Below are 19,980 nucleotides of genomic sequence, written 5' to 3'. Positions count from 1 at the left end.
GATAAATTCATTTCTCCTGTAGTGTAGTCAGTCTACGGCCCGCCCTGTTTTTTACGGCAGGTCTAAATTTTAAATTAAACTCCAGTCACCACTGCACCCTATAGTTTTCTCCTTTCTCGTTTGGTTTTCGGTCGAATGACTGGGTATGACGTAGAGGGGAGGAGCTATATAGCAGCTCTGCTTGGGTGATCCTCTTGCACTTCCTGTTAGGGAGGAGATATAATCCCATAAGTAATGGATGACCCGTGGACTGACTACACTACAGGAGAAATGAATTTATCAGGTAAGCATAAATTATATTTTCCTCAGGTTTCTACTAGCCCTAGCAGTGGAACTTTATACTCAATTTTTACAGCAGAATGATACTATAGAGGACTTATATTTGTGAAATGTCAGGTTTCTATCTGGTCCCCCAACAACGACAATCAACCTGAAAGTGAGGGGAAATGTTAAAAAAAATCACACTTTCTCACCCCTATAAAAAAAAAAGAATTCTCAAACCATAAATGTTCTGCATGCACATTATACTTACCTAGGTACCCCCTAAAAAAAATTTGGACGGAAACTCGAACCCTTTCCATTATAACTTGACCCTAAACATGGAACATTCAGCAATATCATTACATTAGGACTTAAGTTCAAAGTCTAATGTTTATATATGTAGAAGTATAGTACTTCTTGTAATATGAACCAGAGATCAGTTTTTGTTACAAGGATCTACAACCATATTGAGCTAAGATATTTAGGTTTCTGTAAACATCTGTATAACCAACATTTATTGTGCACCATGACACAAAGATGACTGCTATGGTTAAACCAAGTAAAATAAAAACTAGTGGTATAGCAATACCAATACATAAAGGTAATCACTCAAATTAGGAAAATTAAAAATGGTCAAGCAACCTATGTTGGACCACTTGGATGAATTAACCCATACAGGATTATCCAACCTTAGAGCTGTGGCTTTCTATCACATTTTATCTAGTCCTCGAGTTCTTCAAATAGAATATTATAATTGTCACACACTTCAGTCTTATACTAGTAATATTTATTTGCATGTTGCAAATGTATAATATTGAATATGTAGGTGGATAAAAATTGGTGGGGAGTACAGTATTATATCTTTCTGGGTCTGTACAAGAATGCCACATGCATACATATTGCAAGAAAGACATTTGCAAACATATAAGCTAAGACAATGTTATATATCTATCAGATACATTCTTCATTCTTTTGTTTCTTTTACAAGATATGACGAGTCCAAGGATTTCATACTTACTTATGGGATTATGCCTCTTGGTCAGCAGGAAGTGGCAAAGAGCACCACAGCAGAGCTGTATATATAGCTCCTCCCTTCCCTCCCACCCCAGTCATTCTCTTTGCCTGTGTTAGTGATAGGAAGAGGCAGAGTGAGGTGTTAGTTATAGATTCTTCAATCAAGTGTTTTTTATTTTTTATGTAATACCATAGTGTGTTACTTTGTTCTGGGGTATAGCCTAGACCAAATCAATCTCTTCCATATCGTAAGAGAAGCATTTGGTGGCTTTCAGGCCATGGGGACATTTTTCTCACTGCGACTCCCATTGATTGTATGCTGCCCCATTTGTAAAGGATCTGAGGGAGAAAATGCTCAGTGCCTTTTTGTTTTCCACAGGCCAATGTGAAGGGAAGAAGAGAACTTCACAAGCCGGGTGAGATGCCCTGCTGCTGGGCTGCTTAGGTAAGTGCTAAGCTTTATTTTTGATAATAAACCCTCTAGTAGCTCAAAAAAAGAAAAGAAAAGAAATGAGCTGGGAACCATGGGTCTTAATCTTGGCCCTATATATGTCTGCAGAAAGGAGCTGGCACTTTTTTCTTTGAGAACGTACCCCTGATTTGGGGGTTAGTTTCTCTTGAGCAGCCCTGTGTTTAGAGGCAAATGGCTTAATTATGTATGGTCTTAGGTGGTGTAGGGTTCCCTACCTCGATAGACATGTCGTTATCTGTGATAGATTTTGTTCACCAGACCCCCAATAGTGATATAGATTAATTTGTGGGGGTATGAGTTAGCCTGCTTTTGCAAAGCCGCCAGGAGTTAAAGGGGTTAAAGCTGTTCCTACATGTATGAGCAGTCCCCTTTTCCTAAGAGGTACTCCTGTTTGCTACGACTTCTTTGCTAGTGAAGTCGACAGGGAATCTTAGATTGATTTGGGTCAATGTTATGTTTAGTTGGTGAAACTAACTTTCATTTTTAAAACAATTATATGTTTAACCGCATTGTGCTTAACGTTATGCCCACGATGGGCGGAGCATGATACACGCTTTTTAGGTGCGCGCCATTACTTGTGTAGGTTTTCTTGGCGGTTCCGGTTTGTCTACGCCCGCGATGGGCGGAGCTTGGTTAACCTCCATAGGGCGCGCACTATGGATCTCTCCTTCGGAACGCCGGATGCCTCCTCAGCTGTGTTTACACAAATGATACAGCTGAGAGGTCTTTGCGCTGTCCGGAGAGCCTTGAGGGGAATGTGTCTCTTTCCTCGGCCATATTAGACAGAGAGACGTTAACCGGCATATCTGCACAAGATTTGTTAAAGTTCCATTACTAATGGGGATTTTTTATGTATACATTACTGTTTTAACTGTTTCTATTGAATCATAGGTGACAGTGCACAACTGTTTATACGTTCTATTGATTATAGACGAGATGCAACAGCACCATTGTTATTGTTCCCCGTGTCTCGGAGTAATCCACTTTCAGAGGGGATTCTGATAAGCTTGCATACCTTACACACGAACGGTGGGGTTTATTGAAATTAAACAAGCTAACAGGGGGTTTACTGTTCTCCGTGTCTCAGAGTAATCCACTCTCAGAGGGGATTCTGATAAGCTTGCATACCTTACACACGAACGGTGAGGTTTATTGAAATTAAACAAGATAACAGGGTTTTCCAGCTATTACAGATCACATTTCCTGAACTGGGGGTTGCATGCTAGACCAAGGGTGCATACGCAAATATTAAATTATATGCTAGAAGAGACTATTTAAAAGATACTAGGTCTCTTCTGTTCAGTGTTAGTTCCCTTTCCTTGAGGCATTTTAATGGTTTAATGTATCAAGACAGCGTTGTGCTTAGATTGGAACTAGTACTCACCTAGCATAAATTGCAGAGTACACTATGGCTGTTCAATGTGCGACTGACAACAATATAGTGATACACAAGTACACAAGAATGAGTTACCTTTGTACTTAAAGAGACAGATTGTGTGACAACTGTTTATTTCATTAAAGTGACAGTTTATTATTACAAGACTGTACTGTTGGCTTGACTATGGTCATTCTAACCGCAATTCTCCTGTGGTGTCCCACATTTTATTTTGGCCCACATGCAGATTCCTTCCTCAACTTTTTATCAATATTTTGGGTCTAGGATTTTTTTTCTATGACCGGATGCAGTGCTCCGCAGTTCTGTTCTGATTTTATATGGAATTGTGATACGTGACATTGCTTGTTCTTCACGATGTGTGTGACCAGCATTGTTAACTTTTTACTTGTTTTTCTGCACGACAGAAATAGGAAGTTATTAAAAAAAAAAGAAAAAAAAAAAAAGGAAAATATGGTGTTTTCCAACATGGGGTACTTTTTTGGTCTAATTTGGGAACTCGCAAACTGGGATGTTTGCATGTTCAACCCTACATGCTGCAGCAGTGTAGTTTTCTCCTGTCCCTCATGTATCCTGTGCTTTTCTGATAAAGTGAAGGGCTCCGATTTTTCAGGAGATATTCCTTTCTCAGCTAAGGATGGATAGTCATTCCTGGGGTAGAATGGCTTCAGCTGGGTTATGAGACTTGCTACTTTCTAAGGATAGTTGCTTCTTTCCATGATCCGAAAGTGCCGTACTCCAAGGTTTTCAACCTCTTTCAGCTGTGTCACTGTCGCTAGAGCGCGGCAATTTGACTGCTGTACTTTTTTAGTAAGAAAGCCCTATGGTTAAATCCAGGATGTGCTTAGTCAAATCTCCCTGGAGCTCTATTTGGTTCAAGGGTAAACAACCCAAGACCGCTGCTGGTCCCAAGTCTACATGACGTATTGACTCCTGATCCGAGACCGGTTCTAGTAGGGGGCAGCCTGTCTTTTTTCATCCGTACTTGGATGAGAGATGTTCAAGATTCCTGGGTATTAGAGATAGTGTTCAGGGATACAATCTGGAATTCGGAAATTCTTCCCCTAGAGGAAGGTTTCTTTTTTTTCTTGATTACCTGTTGTCACAATACAGAGAGAGGCGTTCTTACGTTGTGTTGAGACCTATCTTTCTTGGGAGTAATTGTCCCGTTCCAATTCAGGAACAGGAACTGGTTTGTTAGTTAACCCTATTTAGATCTCATGAGTCTAAATAAGTTTTTCAGATTTCCATCTTTCCAGATGGCAATGGTTTGTACCTTTGTCCTTTGATCCAGGAGGGTCAATTAGGATTACCGTGGATTTAAAGGATGCATCCTTGCATGTTCCTATCCACAGAGATCATCTCAAGTTTCTGAGGTTTGCCTTTCTGGACAAACATTTTCAGTTTGTGGCTCTTCCTTTCGGTCTGGCCACGGCTACGGATATTCACAAAGGTTCTGGGGTCTCTGCTAGCAGTTCTCTGACCGCGGGATTGCAGTGGCGCCTTATCTGGATGATATTCTGATCCAGGCGTCGTCTTATCCATGACAATTTTCTTGACGGAAGTCAGAAAGTTAAAGATTCTGAATACATGCCGATCCCTTCAGCCCAATTCTCAGCCATCAGTGGCTCGGTACATGGAGGTAATTAGATTTATGGTGGTGGCAATAAACATCGTTTTCATCTCAGTCCTCTTCATCTGAGCATGATCAGACAGTGGAATGGATCAGGAGACAAGTGACTCTTTTCTTTGGTGGTTGTTGCAGGATCATCTGTCCCAAGGGCCTTGCTTACGCAGGCCCTCATGGGTGATAGTGATAACGGACGTCAGTCTACTAGAGGTGCAATCTGGAATTCCCTGAAGACTCAGGGTGTGTGTATTCGGTCGGAGTCTCTACTTCCAATCAATATTCTGGAGATTGAGAGCAATCTTCAATGCGCTTCAGGCTTGGCCTCAGTTGGTTTCTGCCAAGTTCATCCGATTTTAGTCGGACAACATCACGACTGTGGCTTACATCAACCATCAGGGAGGAACAAGGAGTTCCTTAGCGATGGCAGAAGTATCCAAGATAATTCGGTGGGCAGAGGCTCACTCTTGTTATCTGTCAACAATCTACATCCCAGGAGTGGATAACTGGGAAGCGGATTTTTTGAGCAGACAGACGTTTCATCCGGGGGAATGGGAACTCCAGGACTTGGTATGCCGATTTGGTGGACATGTCCTCTCTGCCACCGTGGAAGCTTCCATTGAGGCAGGACCTTCTCATTCAGGGAATCCTACCATCATTCGAATCTAGTTTCTCTGCAGCTGATTGCTTGGAGATTGAACGCTTGATTTTATCTAAGCGAGGGTTCTCTGATTCGGTCATTGATACCTTGATTCAGGCACGTAAGCCTGTTACTAGAAAGATTTACCATGAGATATGGCGTAAATATCTATATTGGTGCAAATCCAAGGGCTACTCATGGAGTAGGGTTAGGATTCCCAGGATTTTATCTTTTCTCCAAGAGGGATTGGAGAAAGGGTTGTCGGCAAGTTCCTTAAAGGAACAGATTCTGCTTTGTCTATTTTGCTACACAAACGTCTGGCAGATGTTCCAGATGTTCAATCTTTTTGTCAGGCTCTTTTTGGGAGAAAGGTTCTTCAAGCAGTGGTGCCTTCCGTTTAGGTTCCTGTCTTGTCCCTCCCTTTCATCTGTGTCCTATAGCTTTGGTATTGTATCCCATAAGTAAGGATGAAATCCGTGGACTCGTCATATCCAAATTTCAAAAGGAAATTTATGCTTACCTGATAAATGTATTTCTTTTACGATATGACGAGTCCACGGCCCACCCTGTCATTTCTAAGACAGGTATTTATTTATTTTTGTTAAACTACAGTCACCTTTGGCTTTACTTTCTCTTCCTAACTTCGGTCGAATGACTGGAGTGGGAGGGAAGGGGGGAGCTATATATACAGCTCTGCTGTGGTGCTCTTTGCCACTTCCTGCTGACCAGGAGGCGTAATCCCATAAGTAAGGATGAAATCCGTGGACTCGTCATATCGTAAAAGAAATAAATTTATCAGGTAAGCATAAATTTCCTTTTTTTCATAATATTATTAGTTTTTCACAATTTATTTTTCTTTTCTCTAAAGAGTTTTAAAGAGTTCTGGACTGTCCAGATCTAGAAAAACTATTGCTATTTTTAATTTATTTTTTTCAAGCATTGCCAAATTGCTTTACTGTCTATAGGTTGAAAGATTGTGTAATAGCCACGTTTCAGAAAATCATTGCATTTTTGTCAGCATGTATAGTGACTATAGCATAATGATGTCATTCTTAATTATCACATTTAGGGCTAGATTACGAGTGACACGCTAACTGTTGCTAACAGGTGTTAGAGAGAAAAAAGGCAGGCAAAAGACTTAAACATAGAGATAACATAGAGATACATACATTAACATGTCTAAATATGCATTTATATATATATTTAGATGTTTACTGTATATATGTATTTACAGACATATATACTCATATAAACACATAAAAAATATGTACACACACACACACATATATATATATATATATATATATATAAATATATATTGTACACAAAATCCATATATATATATATATATATATATATATATATATACATACATGTATATGTGAAGAACATTCTAGAACATTCTATGTGAAGAACATTGGAATGTGAAATATTAATATTTAATGTGAGGTTAGCGCACTTGGTTGAACTTTGCGCCCCAAGTAAGGGTGTTAGTTTTTTCCCACTTTTAGTGCACCATTGAAGTTTATAGGGGAATAAATTAACACATTCACGATATTTGAAGTTAGTTTTTTTGCAGACGTTGAGTTAGCACTCTTGCAAAAGCATTTTACTTTAACTTGTAATATGCATGCTACCCGATGCATGCAAAAAGTCAACGTCTAGTGAATTTAACACGTGAGCGGGAGAGATAAATTGTGCTCCCCTCGTAATCTAGCCCTTAATGGATTTGTATGTCATGTAAATGTCAATTTCTCTGTCTTAAAGGGATACTAAACCCATTTTTTTATTTTATGATTCAGATAGAGCATGAGATTTTAAGCACCTTTCTCATTTACTCCTATTATCAATTTTTCTTTGTTCTCATGCTATCTTGATTTGAAAAAGCAGTATTGTAAGCTTTAGAGCCGGACCATTTTTTGTTTAGTACTTGGGTAGCACTTGCTGATTTGTGGCTAAATGTAGCAAACCAATCAGCAAGTGCTACCCAGGTGCTGAACTAAAAATGGGCCGGCTCCTAATCTTTCATTACTGCTTTTTCAAATCAAGATAACATGAGAACAAAGAAAAATTGATAATAGGAGTAAATTATAAAGTTGCTTAAAATTGCATGCTCTATCTGACTCATAAAAGAAAAAAATTGGGGTTAGTATCCCTTTAATTGCCTTTTGATTACTTATTAGCAAACTTTCTGGATAAAGTTATATATTTTGTAAACCTTCTGTTTGTCACTGATTTCTATCACAGCATCAAATTTAAGTGTTTCTTTGTTTTACCTGTAAAAAAGATGGCAATGAAGACAGGTAAAGGATGGGTAGATGCTGGGAAGTCTGACCTCGCCAGTGAATTCCTTGAAATTGCTTTAAATGTAAGTGTATATCAAAGTAGCTGTTCAGAATAAAATAAGATACTAGTGTATAGGTATTTCTGCTTGTGAACTATATTTGCTTTCTCTTTAATAGAACTTGGAGAAGTTGTTTGCCATGTTAATGCAAAGGAGCTCCCAGGAGGCAGATGTAAACATGCACAAGATATATGTGGAAAAAGATTTGTTTAAAGTCCTGACCTATCAAGCTGAAGTGGTATGTTCTACAGGGTTTCATGCACAGCATCATTTAGAAGCAAATTCAGAAATGTTAAAACATTTTTCAGCCTACAGATATTTTTTCATCAGTTTTTCTGTTTGCTGAATGCTTCAATTATATGGTTGAAAAATGTTCTCAGTACCCAGATTGTTATTACTCATTAAAAATGTATACGTTATCACAAAGAGATTACAGATTATCTGCAGGGAGAGTGATTGGGAAAAGACAATCTATTATACCCACCTAAACCAATAAAAGAATAAACGTTCTACAGAGAGACAGTGAGAGTGTTAAAAGGCAAAGTAGTAATGGAAAAAAAGAAAGTTGCTATGAGTTAGAGAAAGGAAATGTGAGAAACAGACATGGGTAAGGAAGAATGAAAAGAGAGAAAGCAAAAAAATAAATAATAAAAGAAAGTCTCTGTAATGGAGCAAATGCAGATTTTTAACGTTTTTTTTGGCTCTCAGTTTTTACAGTTTGATTAAACTCAAACAATTTTATTTAGTGACACATCACAGTGACAGTGGGTCACTAAATAATAGTGATTCATTTTAGAAAATCTCTATAAGCAGCTGCCAAGTAGCTTCGGACTTTGGCCATTAATTTACTGGTACCCTTTTTACATACGTAATTAAATGCAGTTTGAGTGTAAAACAATGCAAAGTATCATTTATTATTAATTATATCATTGTGTTTATGTTGACAAAAGGCTGTTGTACAGGAGCTAAAGGATGTTTCCTCCTGTCCAAGGCCCCGATGCAGGCATTCCTCCTGTCCAAGGCCCTGGTGCGGGCATTCCTCCTGTCCAATGCCCCAGTCGGAGCATTCCTCCTGTTCAAGACCCAGCTGTGGTATTCCTCCTATCCAAGATCCCGGTGCAGGCATCCCTCCTATCCAAGGCATAGGTGCAAGCATTCATCCTGTCCAAGGCCCGGTGCAGGTATTCCTTCTGTCCAAGGACCCGGTGCAACTAATCCTGCTGTCCAAACCCCTGGTGTGGGCACTACTTCAAATCCTGTGTCTCCTGCCAAGTTCTGTGACCTGCACAGCCTCCTAGCCCTGTGCTCTCTGCGCAGTCTCCTAGTCCTGTCTATTTACCTGTTCAATAAACTTGTTTTTTTAAGTGTTGGCCAATATTAAAGGGGAATTTGCTCAGATAAACACTTCCCTTTTTTACTCTCAAGGGACACCTAAGCCTGACACCTTAACCATTGGCCTTTCAACACCAAACGCTCAGCCAAGCGTTACAAGATGTTGCCATTACTTATCTTTCCAAAATAAAATATTTTCAAGAGTCTACTATTTAGAATTTAAGTACATTCCTATTATTCACATTCAGTAAGACAATATATAATTATCCAACATTAAAGTCGAAAGTACTAAAGGAAGTTCAGGTCTCGTCTTTACTTTGCTCCACTGGAGATGGTTGAAGAATAAAGATATGAGTATGATTCTTCAGTGAAAGGTGTTTTCAGTCTATATTGAGGCCTGGTTTCCCCTCAGAGTAAAGTGCTTGTCAGAGGGATGTATTTGGGGTATGGTTTATGATTCTTTTCTCCTGTTAAGTGTGGTCAGTCCACGGGTCATCATTACTTCTGGGATATTAACTCCTCCCCAACAGGAAGTGCAAGAGGATTCACCCAGCAGAGCTGCCATATAGCTCCTCCCCTCTACGTCACCCCCAGTCATTCTCTTGCACCCAACGAATAGATAGGATGTGTGAGAGGACTGTGGTGATTTTACTTAGTTTCATACCTTCAATCAAAAGTTTGTTATTTTATAATAGCACCGGAGTGTGTTATTCCTTCTCTGGTAGAATTTGAAGAAGAATCTACCTGAGTTTTTTCTATGATTTTAGCCGGCGTAGTTAAGATCATATTGCTGTTTCTCGGCCATCTGAGGAGAGGTAAACTTCAGATCAGGGGACAGCGGGCAGATTAATCTGCAAAGAGGTATGTAGCAGCTTATTATTTTCTGACAATGGAATTGATGAGAAAATTCTGCCATACCGATATAATGTAAACTCAGCCTTAAATGCAGTGGCAGCAACTGGTATCAGGCTGTCATGTATGTATATTTTACACTTCAGTATTCTGGGGAATGGCACTTCACTGGAATTATACTGTATGCATATAACTTTAGCCTAATTTGCAGGGACTAGCAACAGGCTTTTTAATAACACTTAATCTATTAATGTTAAACGTTTTTTGCTGGCATGTAAAATCGTTTAATTTTCTGAGGTACTGGGTGAAAAAATGTTTTGGGCACTATTTTTCCACTTGGCAGTCGTTTTATTTAATTTATGACAGTTTACTGATCTCTCTCACTGTTATGTGTGAGGGGGAGGGGCCTTTTTTGGCGCTTTTGCTACGCATCAAAAAATTCAGTCAGAAGTTTATTGTCTTCCCTGCATGATCCGGTTCATCTCTACAGAACTCAGGGGTCTTCAAAACTTGTTTTGAGGGAGGTAATCACTCACAGCAGAGCTGTGAGATTGTAGTTGACTGTGATAAAAAACGTTTATTTCTGTATTTTTTTTCTGCTATCAGGGTTAGTTATCCTTTGCTAATGGGAGCAATCCTTTGCTAAAATTGTGTTTTTTACAAAGATTTGATGCTATAACCTTTCAGTTTATTAATTTTCAACTGTTATAACTTTTTCTGTGCTTCTTATAGGCACAGTACGTTTTCATATTATAGTAAATTACTTGAAAAGTATTTCCAAGTTGCTAGTTTATTTGCTAGTGTGTTAAACATGTCTGATTCAGAGGAAGATATCTGTGCTATATGTGCTAAAGCCAAAGTGGAGCCCAATAGAAATTTATGTACTAACTGCATTGATGCTACTTTAAATGAAAGTCAATCTGTACAAATTGAACATATTTCACCAAACAACGAGGGGAGAGTTATGCCGACTAACTCGCCTCACGTGTCAGTACCTGCATCTCCCGCTCGGGAGGTGCGTGATATTGTAGCGCCGAGTACATCTGGGCGGCCATTACAAATCACATTACAGGATATGGCTACTGTTATGACTGAGGTTTTGGCTAAATTACCAGAACTAAGAGGTAAGCGTGATCACTCTGGGGTGAGAACAGAGTGCGCTGATAATATTAGGGCCATGTCAGACACTGCGTCACAATTTGCAGAACATGAGGACGGAGAGCTTCATTCTGCGGGTGACTGTTCTGATCCAAACAAACTGGATTCAGATATTTCAAATTTTAAATTTAAGCTGGAAAACCTCCGTGTATTACTAGGGGAGGTGTTAGCGGCTCTGAATGATTGTAACACAGTTGCAATACCAGAGAAAATGTGTAGGTTGGATAAATATTTTGCGGTACCGGCGAGTACTGACGTTTTTCCTATACCTAAGAGACTTACTGAAATTGTTACTAAGGAGTGGGATAGACCCGGTGTGCCGTTCTCACCCCCTCCGATATTTAGAAAGATGTTTCCAATAGACGCCACCACACGGGACTTATGGCAAACGGCCCCTAAGGTGGAGGGAGCAGTTTCTACTTTAGCTAAGCGTACCACTATCCCGGTGGAGGATAGCTGTGCCTTTTCAGATCCAATGGATAAAAAATTAGAGGGTTACCTTAAGAAAATGTTTGTTCAACAAGGTTTTATATTGCAACCTCTTGCATGCATTGCGCCTGTCACGGCTGCAGCAGCATTTTGGTTTGAGTCTCTGGAAGAGACACTTGAATCAGCTCCATTAGATGAGATTACACACAAACGTAAAGCCCTTAAGTTAGCTAACTCATTTATTTCAGATGCCGTAGTACATTTAACTAAACTTACGGCTAAGAATTCCGGATTCGCCATTCAGGCGCGCAGAGCACTGTGGCTAAAATCCTGGTCAGCTGACGTTACTTCTAAATCTAAATTGCTTAATATACCTTTCAAAGGGCAGACCTTATTCGGGCCCGGGTTGAAAGAAATTATCGCTGACATTACAGGAGGTAAAGGCCATGCCCTGCCTCAAGACAGAGCCAAACCTAAGGCTAGACAGTCTAATTTTCGTTCCTTTCATAATTTCAAAGCAGGAGCAGCATCAACTTCCTCTGCACCAAAACAGGAAGGAGCTGTTGCTCGCTACAGACAAGGCTGGAGACCTAACCAGTCCTGGAACAAGGGCAAGCAGGCCAGGAAACCTGCTGCTGCCCCTAAGACAGCATGAATCGAGGGCCCCCGATCCGGGAACGGATCTAGTGGGGGGCAGACTTTCTCTCTTCGCCCAGGCTTGGGCAAGAGATGTCCAGGATCCCTGGGCGTTAGAGATCATATCTCAGGGATACCTTCTGGACTTCAAATTCTCTCCCCCAAGAGGGAGATTTCATCTGTCAAGGTTGTCAACAAACCAAATAAAGAAAGAGGCGTTTCTACGCTGTGTACAAGATCTTTTATTAATGGGAGTGATCCATCCAGTTCCGCGGTCGGAACAAGGACAAGGGTTTTACTCAAATCTGTTTGTGGTTCCCAAAAAAGAGGGAACTTTCAGGCCAATCTTGGATTTAAAGATCCTAAACAAATTCCTAAGAGTTCCATCGTTCAAAATGGAAACTATTCGGACAATTTTACCCATGATCCAAAAGGGTCAGTACATGACCACAGTGGATTTAAAGGATGCTTACCTTCACATACCGATTCACAAAGATCATTACCGGTATCTAAGGTTTGCCTTTCTAGACAGGCATTACCAGTTTGTAGCTCTTCCATTCGGATTGGCTACGGCTCCGAGAATCTTCACAAAGGTTCTGGGTGCTCTTCTGGCGGTACTAAGACCGCGAGGAATTGCGGTAGCTCCGTACCTAGACGACATTCTGATACAAGCTTCAAGCTTTCAAACTGCCAAGTCTCATACAGAGTTAGTACTGGCATTTCTAAGGTCGCATGGATGGAAGGTGAACGAAAAGAAGAGTTCTCTCTTTCCACTCACAAGAGTTCCCTTCTTGGGGACTCTTATAGATTCTGTAGAAATGAAGATTTACCTGACAGAAGACAGGTTAACAAAGCTTCAAGATGCATGCCGTGTCCTTCATTCCATTCAACACCCGTCAGTAGCTCAATGCATGGAGGTGATCGGCTTAATGGTAGCGGCAATGGACATAGTACCCTTTGCACGCCTACATCTCAGACCGCTGCAATTGTGCATGCTAAGTCAGTGGAATGGGGATTACTCAGACTTGTCCCCTACTCTGAATCTGGATCAAGAGACCAGAAATTCTCTTCTATGGTGGCTTTCTCGGCCACATCTGTCCAGGGGGATGCCATTCAGCAGGCCGGACTGGACAATTGTAACAACAGACGCCAGCCTACTAGGTTGGGGCGCTGTCTGGAATTCTCTGAAGGCTCAGGGACAATGGAATCAGGAGGAGAGTCTCCTACCAATAAACATTCTGGAATTGAGAGCAGTTCTCAATGCCCTTCTGGCTTGGCCCCAGTTAACAACTCGGGGGTTCATCAGGTTTCAGTCGGACAACATCACGACTGTAGCTTACATCAACCATCAGGGAGGGACAAGAAGCTCCCTAGCAATGATGGAAGTATCAAAGATAATTCGCTGGGCAGAGTCTCACTCTTGCCACCTGTCAGCAATCCACATCCCGGGAGTGGAGAACTGGGAGGCGGATTTCTTAAGTCGTCAGACTTTTCATCCGGGGGAGTGGGAACTTCATCCGGAGGTCTTTGCCCAAATACTTCGACGTTGGGGCAAACCAGAGATAGATCTCATGGCGTCTCGACAGAACGCCAAGCTTCCTCGTTACGGGTCCAGATCCAGGGATCCGGGAGCGGTTCTGATAGATGCTTTGACAGCACCTTGGACCTTCGGGATGGCTTATGTGTTTCCACCCTTCCCGATGCTTCCTTGATTGATTGCCAGAATCAAACAGGAGAGAGCATCAGTGATTCTAATAGCGCCTGCATGGCCACGCAGGACTTGGTATGCAGATCTAGTGGACATGTCATCCTGTCCACCTTGGTCTCTACCTCTGAAACAGGACCTTCTGATCCAGGGTCCCTTCAAACATCAAAATCTAATTTCTCTGAAGCTGACTGCTTGGAAATTGAACGCTTGATTTTATCAAAACGTGGTTTTTCTGAGTCAGTTATTGATACCTTAATACAGGCTAGGAAGCCTGTTACCAGAAAGATTTACCATAAGATATGGCGCAAATACTTATATTGGTGCGAATCCAAGAGTTACTCATGGAGTAAGGTTAGGATTCCGAGGATATTGTCTTTTCTACAAGGGTTTATCTGCTAGTTCCTTAAAGGAACAGATTTCAGCTCTGTCCATTCTTTTACACAAACGTCTGTCAGAAGTTCCGGACGTTCAAGCTTTTTGTCAGGCTTTAGCTAGCATCAAGCCTGTGTTTAAAACTGTTGCTCCACCATGGAGTTTGAACTTAGTTCTTAATGTTTTACAGGGTGTTCCGTTTGAACCCCTTCATTCCATTGATATCAAGCTGTTATCTTGGAAAGTTCTGTTTTTAATGGCGATTTCCTCGGCTCGAAGAGTCTCTGAGTTATCTGCCTTACATTGTGATTCTCCTTATCTGATTTTTCATTCAGACAAGGTAGTTCTGCGTACTAAACCTGGGTTCCTACCTAAGGTGGTCACTAACAGGAATATCAATCAAGAGATTGTGGTTCCATCTTTGTGTCCTAATCCTTCTTCGAAGAAGGAACGTCTGCTACACAATCTAGATGTAGTCCGTGCCCTGAAATTTTATCTACAGGCAACTAAGGATTTTCGACAAACGTCTTCCCTGTTTGTCGTTTATTCTGGTCAGAGGAGAGGTCAAAAAGCTTCGGCTACCTCTCTTTCCTTTTGGCTTCGTAGCATAATACGGTTAGCCTATGAGACTGCTGGACAGCAGCCTCCTGAAAGAATTACAGCACATTCTACTAGAGCTGTGGCTTCCACTTGGGCCTTTAAGAATGAGGCTTCTGTTGAACAGATTTGCAAGGCTGCAACTTGGTCTTCTCTTCATACTTTTTCCAAATTTTACAAATTTGACACTTTTGCTTCTTCGGAGGCTGTTTTTGGGAGAAAGGTTCTTCAGGCAGTGGTTCCTTTCTGTATAAAGAGCCTGCCTGTCCCTCCCGTCATCCGTGTACTTTAGCTTTGGTATTGGTATCCCAGAAGTAATGATGACCCGTGGACTGACCACACTTAACAGGAGAAAACAAAATTTATGCTTACCTGATAAATTCCTTTCTCCTGTAGTGTGGTCAGTCCACGGCCCGCCCTGTTTTTTATGGCAGGTAAAAAATTTTTGAATTATACTCCAGTCACCACTACACCCTTTGGCTTCTCCTTTCTCGTTGGTCCTTGGTCGAATGACTGGAGGTGACGTAGAGGGGAGGAGCTATATGGCAGCTCTGCTGGGTGAATCCTCTTGCACTTCCTGTTGGGGAGGAGTTAATATCCCAGAAGTAATGATGACCCGTGGACTGACCACACTACAGGAGAAAGGAATTTATCAGGTAAGCATAAATTTTGTTTTTTTCACTTTGTGGGGAATTTTTTCATAAACCCATTATAATAGGTCACAGGAATGTGTCTTCTGCCTCCCTTTATGGATTTACAATATACTCAATAACCTCTGGTGATATGTTTCAGTACTGGTTTGGCTGTCTGCTACTTGATTGCTAGTGGACGAGTGTCTATTGGTAATTATCTTTTTATTTTTTACATTTAGACACTCAATTAGCTATATTATGGGAACTTTTATTTATTATAAAAAGTTTATCTATATTTGTTGTTTATTGCCCTGGGACAAATCCTTTTCACTATTCACTTGCTTTTGTGTGTGGTGGCTTTTTTTGGCGAGCTTAGTTTTTTCGCGCATCGGGATTGAGCACGTCAGGTTTGCACTCATCGGGTTAGTGCACGTCCTTTTATTCTCTATAGTTTTTTTGCGCTCTGGGATTGCTTGTCGGGTTACCGCATGTTCCTTTTAAGCTTCCCGCGCATTGGTTTATGCACATTGGCTTTGCACATGTTCGCTCGAATATGCGCACATCAGGTTTTTGGCGTGCACAATCTCCTTTTTTAGTTGTCAGTTGTTTGGCACGCGTTTGGAGGTATTTTTTTCCCCTCCATTTTTTTGTTTTTAAGCTCTTCTTATCATGCATTGTTCCTGTTGAAGCTGCTTTGGAGTGGGTAAATGGTTTCCATTCCTCAAAAGCTTTTTAGGGGGTTTAATAGTGTTTATTGCATTGCTTTGCCATATGCTATAATGGAGCAGCAGGATTCTGTCCCTAAATCTACCTAAGAAAATGAGTCTCCTGAATGCCATTCTACCATTATTAGGTGTGCTTATTGTAAGAAAGCTGAAGAGCCTTTTTCAGCTCATTTATGTGACTCATGTTTAGATTTGTTAATTCAAACAGACCAATCTAATGCTGTTTCTTTGGGTACTAATGCACCTACCCTTTGTTTATTACAGGTTAATGCTGAGGTAGTGCCTCCTGCCATGAAAACTTTTATCAAGTGCTCTCCTGCCTTCAAATAAGCATAAAAGGACAATTCAGATTTTTACCTTCTACAAGTGCTATGTTCCCTGGGATGCTGTTTTTACTTCAGATGGTGAAGTTTCCTCTGGGGATGAGCATTTCTCATCTGAATTTGAACATGATATTTCCTCTTTTTTTGTTTAAAGTTGAACATATTCGTTCTCTTTTAACCCCTTAATGACCGGAACATTTTTCAATTTTCTTACCCTTAATGACAATGGCTATTTTTACATTTCTGTGGTGTTTGTGTTCAGCTGTAATTTTCCTCTTACTCATTTACTGTACCCACACATATTATATACAGTTTTTCTCGCCATTAAATGGACTTTCTAAATATACCATTATTTTCATTATATCTTATAATTTACTATAATTTTTTTTATAAAATATGAGGAAAAAATGGAAAAAACACACTTTTTCTAACTTTGACCCCCAAAATCTGTTACACATCTACAACCACTAAAAAACACCCATGCTAAATAGTTTCTAAATTTTGTCCTGAGTTTAGAAATACCCAATGTTTACATGTTCTTTGCTATTTTTGTAAGTTATAGGGCCATAAATACAAGTAGCACTTTGCTATTTCTAAACCACTTTTTTTTCAAAATTAGCGCTAGTTACATTGGAACACTGATATCTGTCAGGAATACCTGAATATCCATTGACATGTATATATTTTTTTTTTAGAAGACATCCCAAAGTATTGATCTAGGCCCATTTTGGTATATTTCATGCCACCGTTTCACCGCCAAATGCGATCAAATTAAAAAAAATGTTCACTTTTTCACACATTTTGTCACAAACTTTAGGTTTCCCACTGAAATTATTTACAAACAGCTTCTGCAATTATGGCACAAATGGTTGTAAATGCTTCTCTGGGATCGCCTTTGTTCAGAAATAGCAGACTTATATGGCTTTGGGGTTGCTTTTTGGTAATTAGAAGGCCGCTAAATGCCGCTGCGCACCACACGTGTTTTATGCCCAGCAGTGAAGGGGTTAATTAGGGAGCATGTAGGGAGCTTGTAGGGTTAATTTTAGCTTTAGTTTAGTGTAGTAGACAACTCCAAGTATTGATCTAGGCCAATTTTGGTATATTTCATGCCACCATTTCACCGCCAAATGCGAGCAAATAAAAAAAACCTTTACATTTTTCACAATTTTAGGTTTCTCACTGAAATTATTTACAAACAGTTTGTGCAATTATGGCACAAATGGTTGTAAAAGCTTCTCTGGGATCCCCTTTGTTCAGAAATAGCAGACATATATGGCTTTGGCGTTGCTTTTTGTTAATTAGAAGGCCGCTAAATGCTGCTGCGCACAACACGTGAATTATGCCCAGCAGTGAAGGAGTTAATTAGGTAGCTTGTAGGGCGCTGGCAGGGTTAATTTTAGCTTTAGTGTAGAGATCAGCCTCCCACCTGACACATCCCACCCCCTGATCCCTCCCAAACAGCTCTCTTCCCTCCCCCACCCCACAATTGTCCCCGCCATCTTAAGTACTGGCAGAAAGTCTGCCAGTACTAAATAAAAGGAGTTTTTTTTATTTTATTTTTAAAAAAAATGTATTCTGCTGTAATGGAGCCCTGCCTTAGCCCCCAACCTCCCTGATCTCCCACCAAACAGCTCTATAACCCTCCCTGCTACTTAATTGCCGCCATCTTGGGTCTGCCAGTACCCAATTTGCCCCCAAAAATATTTATAAACTTTTGCCCCCAAAAATATTTATAAACTTTTCTGTAGTGTAGCAGCCCCCCCCTCAATACCCCCAACCCCCCCCGATCCTTTTATATATATATATTTTTTTTTATGTTTTGAACTTTTTATTTTTTCCATTGGTGTCAGTGGCTAATATGCACGCTGCCGCCTCCTTGCTTCCCTTCCCCCCCGGAACACAGCACCATTGTTACCGGTGCAGAGAGGGCCACAGAGTGGCTCTCTCTGCATCGGAGGCTTGTTAAAAGATATTGCAGGATGCCTCCATATCGAGGCATCACTGCAATACCCTGAGAGCTGCTGGAAGCGATTGCGATCGCTTCCAGCACTCTCTTAAACAACTGACGTACCAGGTACGTCCATTGTCACTAACTGCTAGTTTTTGCAGGACGTACCTGGTACGTCAGTTGTCATTAAGGGGTTAAAAGTGGTTCTTATTACTTTTTGGGTTAAAGATTCTAAAGTTTCTGATAATAAACCTTGTGATCGTTTAAATTCAGTTTTTAGGATTGTTGTTAATCTCCCTGAGGTTTTCCCTGTGCCTGATGCTGTCTCTGACATGATTTCTAGGGAATGGTCTAAGCCACGTAATTCTTTTACTCCTTCTGCAAGGTTTAAAAAGTTATATTCTTTACCTGCTGCTAATCTAGATTTATGGGAAACAGTTCCCAAATTTGCTATTTCTACTCTGGGTAAACGTACTACTATTCCTTTGTTAGACAGTACTCCTTTTAAAGACCTTTTAGACAGAAAACTAGAATCTTTTTATAAAAGGGCCTTTTTTCATGCTGGTTATATTCTCAGGCCAGCTATTTATATTGCTGATATAGCTGTTGCTTCTACTTACTGGTTGTCTAGTCTTTGAGAGCAGTATTCTGATGACCATGTAAGTGCAAATCTATTAGGTTTGCTTCAGAGTGCCAATTATTTTATTTGTGATGCTGTGTTTGAAATTATGAAGAAATGTCATTAGCAATTCTTGCCAGGAGGGCATTGTGGCATAAAACCTGGGCCTCGATCCGATATAAATCGTCGCCCGCAAAAGCCAGCGACGCCAAATTTTGCGCTGGTTTGGTATCACATATACGGCGTAACATAGAAGTTACGCTCGTATATTACTGCCTTTGCCCGTAGTTTTTTGGCCCATAGACAGGTATACCAAACCAGCGCAGTTTGGTATCCAATATACAGCGTAAGGACTTACGTGGCGAAAATGGAGAAATCTTACTCCATTTTCACCTCGCCACAAATTTCAAGCGTAGTAAGCCTTACGCTGTGTATTGGAGCCCCGTAACTCCCTAAACTAGCTGCAAAATAAAACCTAACACCTAATGCATGCGAAATGTCTATCTACCTGTCAACCGCGATCCCCCGCTGCAATCCCTAATACAATGTTTAACCCCTAAACCTCCGCTCACGGACCCCGCCGCCACCTACATTAAATGTCTAACCCCCTAATGTGAGCCCCCTACACCGTCGCCACCTACATTAAAATTATTAACCCCTAATGTAATCCCCCTACACCGCCGCCATCTATATTAAAATTATTACCCCCTAATGTGAACCCCCTACCCTGCTGCCACCTATTTTAACTATATTACTCCCTAATGTAAACCCCCTACACCGCCGCCACCTATATTAAATGTATTAACCCCTAATCTAATCCCCCTACACTGCCGCCACCTATAATAAATGTATTACCCCCTAAAATACTAAAATGTCCCTACCCTAAACTAAATTAAAA

General features: G+C 40.6%; 1 protein-coding gene across 1 annotated transcript in view; it reads left to right on the top strand.

The window, feature by feature from the left end:
* TEX11 (testis expressed 11) overlaps window positions 1-19,980 on the top strand; it is an 827,067-nt gene that overhangs the window by 170,085 nt on the left and 637,002 nt on the right. The window contains exons 3-4 of the mRNA XM_053699074.1: window positions 7,695-7,775; window positions 7,870-7,989. Of these exons, the coding sequence (XP_053555049.1) occupies window positions 7,695-7,775; window positions 7,870-7,989 (201 nt within the window). The remainder of the gene's footprint in view (window positions 1-7,694; window positions 7,776-7,869; window positions 7,990-19,980) is intronic.

The sequence above is a fragment of the Bombina bombina genome, chromosome 1 (genome assembly GCF_027579735.1).
Source record: "Bombina bombina isolate aBomBom1 chromosome 1, aBomBom1.pri, whole genome shotgun sequence".
Classification (NCBI taxonomy): Eukaryota; Metazoa; Chordata; class Amphibia; order Anura; family Bombinatoridae; genus Bombina; species Bombina bombina.
The sequence above is the reverse complement of the archived record's forward strand: the minus strand, read 5'-3'. Positions and strand labels throughout refer to the sequence as shown.